Raw genomic sequence first — 5,897 nt, 5'->3', positions numbered from 1 at the left:
TGAATATAATTGAATGTTTTGGCACTGAGTAATTCAAGAAAATGAGCGAATACAAATTTTGAGGTCCTTTATCAGAACAATGCTTCAATAAATAAAAACATTCAAAACCAAACACCACAATATACCCTTAAATTCCAAAGCCTAATGCAGCAGGCAAGAATTCACAAGAGTTCAAATTAACCATGCCCAGTATATGGCTTTAGTCAAATAATTCCAAACGAACCATTCCAGTTTCAAATGGACCATATATGTACATGAAATCAATACAACAGTGGAACTCAAATTATTCTTCATACTTGCCGATACTCGGGATTGAATGCAATAGACTCCCAGTAAATCAGCTCCTTCATCTGTTCTTCAGTTAAAGCGTGCTGCTCGAAATCGAAGCTGAACGGAGTCAGGCAAATAGGCTCATCACTGATGTCGTGGAGCGAGTTTAGGTATGGATGTGCCAGTGCATCTTCAACTGAAAACCCGCGAAGATTTACACGATTATCAAAATTGATCAAGGAAATGTAACCTCCATGATAGAATGGTATTACGCACATTAAGTTTGATTATAAGTAAATAAATTTGTTTTAAGATAAGTATGTTAGTAAGTTAATACCTACTTTTATTTAACAAACTTCTTACTTAAAAGAATAAAAGATAAATTATCCAAACAAGCTTGGGAACAAAATTTCCTTAAAAATAACTTCGACCTTTTCAAACTTAGCCAAACAGGCTCTATAATGCTTCTAATGCATTACAATTGGACACGCCATATTTTTCTTACAAAAGAACCTAAGATTGGAATATAGCAATTCTAATATGGCACTGTTGAATAATATGATAATCAATACCATGAACCCAGGCCATGGCAAAAGGCATGCCCTGATTGTTCTTAACATCAAGAGAGCAGCTATAAAATTGAAGGCTATCGCCGTTATATCATGTGGCAGTCTCCTAGCCTACTTCATAAGAGTGAGAGCTGAAATTCTGCAATTAGTCTTGTCCACCATTGGACTGAGGTGGGATACAGTGGCCAAAGACTCCAGTGCCAAATCAGAGCTTATATGATGTCTATCGAGCCTCGTGTTAGCAGATTTCAGCTTTCATTTACATGAATGTGACTATGACACTATCGTGCAAGATTTGACGTCAACAAAAGTCATAGCACGAGCCTTTATATTCCAATAGAATTAAATTCATCTTTATAATTTGATATAGTTTTCATATAATGAGAAGGAATTCTCTTATAACCCTATGAAAATTCTAGGAAAAGAAATTCTAGCCATTAAGTGTTACAAGTTCGCAGACAAGTGACTGATACTAAATTTTAAGAATATTACATTATGACATAACTGGTTGGCATCTTAACCTGATATACAGTAGATTTAGTATTACCACTATAAGAATATATCAGACACATGTTCACATTTCAAAGTAACTTGATGCAGCTATGGTCAATTTGTAAGAAATGTTTGCATGTGCCTCAAAGTCACTTTTCTATCCAGTGCATACTTGGATTTCCTTAACTTACAATTAAAGTTGGTCAAATTTTAATTGGATTCACCACTACAATCCCACTTTTCCGCTACTCATTTTTACCAATTTATAATTTAAGCAACTAATAAACAATCCCAAAAAAGCTTATTAGTAATTTAAGACTTACATTCTCGAGTAGTAAGCTTGGTTAGTAATATAAACAACCTTGCAAAGTCATGCACGCCAAAATAAGCAACATAGAAGAGAAGTTCCTCACCTGTAATTCTTTTTCTAGGATCAAATGTTAACATCTTCTCAATGAGATCAATAGCAAGAGGGTGCACTTGGGGAAACTTTTCAGTGAATCTTTGTCGGGGATGCGGAGGAAGATTTCGGATGTATCTTTTTGCATTTTCATTCAAAAACTCCAACTCAGCCTCAGATGGAGTGCCTATCAGCTGCAAGGCAACGGACACATGAAATCACTAAAACTTTAAACGGAAACAATAAATTGCACCATGTACTGTGCTTTAGAGACACTCAAGAATCTTATTGAGCCCAATTTTTCACAAAAAATGGATTTTATAACAGTTATTTTTTGGAAAATGTGGGATTAAAAAGAGAAAGTTTTAGTTTTACGTGCAAATTTTTTTATTGGGAGAATGTGGTTAAAAACGAGTTTGGGGAAAAATGAATTTTTGAATAATGGGGCTCAAATAGGGGCTATATTCTATGCCCCCGTTTGGCCCCCATTTTTGATGAAAATGGGTGAAATAATGTTTTTTTGAAAAACGAGTGAATGAAAAAGAAAGAAAATTTTTCAGTTATGTCTAATATTATTTTATAAAAGATTGTGTGGTTGAAAATAAGAGAGAAAAAAATAAAATGTAATCTAACAGGGGCAAAACAGGGGATCAAACATTCATTAGCGTATAGAAACAACTATAAAGCAAATATGCGAGAACTGAAAAAGTGTAAACAAAGCGAAATTCTATCCTCAAGCAAATCCCACATTACATGAACAGAAAATCTAATTCAGATGATGATGCTTAAAATCTCAATCCTGGAGTTAAAAAGTACACTATACATCATACCCAAACTGAAGGATGAGTGTACTAGATATGCACGTGGAGGAACAACATTCCATTACATAACTAGCACGTAAAGATATTGTAACGAAACAGTGATAGGACCTATCATAATCAAGATAGTTTCTTTATTGCATAGATAGTTTTACGTCAAGGAAATATACATAACATATATTCAATTGGAATGTGAATGTGAACCATATGCAAAGCTGTTAAATCCATAAAGAGACTATCAACATTAAATGTTCGAAATGAATTAGTAGAAGTCATTATAAGGAGGATTTCCCAATAGATGCTCCAAGATATTCGAACAACTAACTAGAAGATGTCATTTACTTGCTTACGATGTGCTTACCTTTTCTGTTTTTTTTACATTGTTGGATACGAAGCCAGACAAAATGACACAAATGCTTTTAGAATTTATTCATGGTTTCTCCATTTCTACATTTCCATTTTGAGATATTTTAAATCCTATATAATTACCCTATTAGATGACCATGTTTTACCATTTTAAGATATTTTAAATCCTCTATAATTACCCTGTTAGACGACCATGTTCTAGACCATTTANTTAGATGACCATGTTTTACCATTTTAAGATATTTTAAATCCTCTATAATTACCCTGTTAGACGACCATGTTCTAGACCATTTAAAAAGGAAGTGTTTATTAACATCTGTAATACGTCTCCAAGCTCCAATATTAGTCTAAGAGTGGAATATATTCATAAAAGGTTTCTCAAGACTTTGTTTTCTTCTTTTCTAACTACAAAAACAATTGACTGCAACAATAAACAAGTGGGTTCACGTTTTCAATGAAGATTTATCACCAAAAGAAAATTTAAAATATCAAATCAACAAATAGATATACTTAAGCATCAATAAGATTTTGACATTTAAATGCCATATATACTAAAATAAATATACCTCCATAAGTAGGCGCAACTGATGCACATGATCTCTACCCGGAAATAATGGCTTTCGATCCATCAATTCCATAAAAATACACCCCACTGACCACACATCAATAGCTGTAGTATAATCAGATGAATTTAACAACAGCTCTGGAGCCCGATACCACCTTGTAACAACATACTCTGTCATAAAGTCTGTTTCAGAGGTGACACGTGCTAATCCAAAGTCACATATCTTTAGGTCACAATTTGCATTCAAGAGGAGATTGCTAGGTTTCAAGTCCCTATGCAAAACATTTGCAGAATGTATGTACTTTAACCCACGGAGGATTTGATACAAGAAATACTGCACCAGCATGGAAATAGTTATTTTACCCCTATGAATATTAACGATATTAAGCAAACAAATGTTTACAGGAAATAGAGAATTAGAATATTAAAATTTAAGAAGGAAGAACTGAAAAGGTATATTTAGATTTGCTTAGACTAAAAAGGAAGCCTAAAAACCAGATTACAGTTTAATTATATTTGACAACTTCAGAATTCAAAGCAAGCATTATGTTATTAGTCAATTACAAGTCAAAGAGTAAGACTTAAAAGTATAATGTTCCTTTAAACAATTCAACATATTCAAGAGGCCCAACCAACAATTAAAATTCAATTACCATTTGGCAAGGGAATATATTACATATAATAAGAACATTGAGTTTAGAAGTCCACATGAAATTGTGGCTTTGTTTGATGTAGTTCTTTTTTTGGTTTTCCAATTCATCTTGTTAGACAAAACATTATGTTGGCATCAAGAATAATTTTTTAGCCAGGACTTTGATGCTCTTATCCATCTTATTCTGCTATGACTTTTTACCACATAAAGTTCTGGTATTTCAAATCCTCATTTTTTAGCTGTGAACGCTACCTTTGTTTTGACCAATCAACATGATCCATGTTCCAAGCATGCTTGTTTCTTGAGATGAAATCATTTCCAAGCATAACAGATTATTTATACCCACACCGCAGAAAATATATTTTCTGGAAATGTTCACTTTAAATACATTAATATGTTTCTCATTTGCAAGTTTAAGGGATAAACTCCACTGGTTACAGTTGACCTCATCTCATATGTCCCTGATTCGTGTCCACTTCCCACTTCTCTGCATCACTTGTGTGTTCTACTTCCTTATCATATTCATTATCCTCAAATATAGTATTATATATAAACGATTCAATTGGGACTTCAGCCACATAATTACTCCTCCCTTACATGTGCAGGTTCTTGAAAAAACATTGTCAAGAGGCCATTTAGCCCTTCTGCTGCTACTTCATATCCATTATATCAATTATTTCCGTTACAGACCATTACTGCTGGAGCCTGTACATATCCCTCCTATATTATTAGGTCTAATAATGCCATTAGAAAGTTGATGTGTTTCTCTCCAAGTGAGCTTCCACCCTCATTTCCACCTCCTTTCCCAAACAACTCACATGTTTCTAGAGTGTGAACCTTCACTTTGGCAGTTTTGAGGAAAACTTATTAAAAACATAGGATGCAGACTGAATGTTTAAGTGCCAGGCAAAATGTTGCTGCTGTAAACTAACTTTAAGAAAATAAGCACAAAATTTGCAACATACACATGGATTTCTAATTCAGTAGATATTAACTGAAATATAATTAGCACTTCAAACAATCATCGATTCGATCCAATAACAGAAATTGGGCATCAAGCATCCGATGATTAATGAAGAATACTGATTAAGTAGAGTGATCGAGAATATCTTAAATTTTTATTTCTAGTACTAGTATTGTCTTTTAAAGAAGAAAAATAAAACCCTACTACCCTAAAATGAACCTTTAAAGAAATACGAAATGACCCTAAACTCCTAATCTATAATATATTAAATATCATATTAGGTGAGAATAATTTTTTGGACGGTTCTAGCCCTACTATAATTCAATTACTCAAATAATACATTTCTTTTCGTTTTTCAATATGTATTTAATTTATTTAACTATTTGAACAATATGATCATAAATTATTTTACCAACTATTTGTTACCATCAATGTACATTTGAAAGGTTCAATTTACTAGTGTGTTTTCATTCATGTATGAATACCTTATTATTAATTATTAATTAATTAACATTCACATTTATTTAATTTATATTCATCTTCATTTATGCATTTCAATGTTGTTAATTAGAATTTTACATTCAATAATGTACATTATATTATTCACATCCATATATGCTAATAAGCATCCAGCTTCACTTAATTGAAAATTATATTATATTCATTTAGTATAAATAATTTAACATTCATTGTCATGAATATATTTCTTGATATTAATTTTAAATTAGTTAACATTCACGTTAAAACATGTATCATATTTGCTTTAACCACTTGAACAATATTATTATCAAGAATTATTTT

The 5,897-nt window shown here is 32.2% G+C and overlaps 1 protein-coding gene across 1 annotated transcript; it reads right to left on the bottom strand.

Moving 5' to 3' along the window:
• LOC111394376 (mitogen-activated protein kinase homolog MMK1) lies at positions 1–3,843 on the bottom strand. Its single transcript, XM_023020159.1, has 3 exons — positions 3,482–3,843; positions 1,745–1,925; positions 1–466 (listed from the first exon to the last, which is right to left on the bottom strand). Exons 1-3 carry the CDS (start codon positions 3,824–3,826, stop codon positions 291–293), a joined length of 702 nt encoding a protein of 233 aa, XP_022875927.1. The 5' UTR covers positions 3,827–3,843; the 3' UTR covers positions 1–290.
• Positions 3,844–5,897: the final 2,054 nt, after the last annotated feature.

This window comes from Olea europaea, chromosome 5 (genome assembly GCF_002742605.1).
Source record: "Olea europaea var. sylvestris chromosome 5, O_europaea_v1, whole genome shotgun sequence".
NCBI lineage: Eukaryota > Viridiplantae > Streptophyta > Magnoliopsida > Lamiales > Oleaceae > Olea > Olea europaea.
Note: the sequence above shows the minus strand (reverse complement) of the source record. Positions and strands in the feature narration are given on the sequence as shown.

Bases quoted from the DNA above. Each gene is read 5' to 3' on its own strand.
- LOC111394376 (XM_023020159.1), bottom strand. From the start codon at position 3,826: ATGCTGGTGCAGTATTTCTTGTATCAAATCCTCCGTGGGTTAAAGTAC. The intron at 1,926-3,481 runs GTATATTTATTT...GTTGCCTTGCAG, and splicing joins AGTTGCGCCTACTTATGGAG to CTGATAGGCACTCCATCTGA. The intron at 467-1,744 runs GTGAGGAACTTC...GCGGGTTTTCAG, and splicing joins TCCTAGAAAAAGAATTACAG to TTGAAGATGCACTGGCACAT.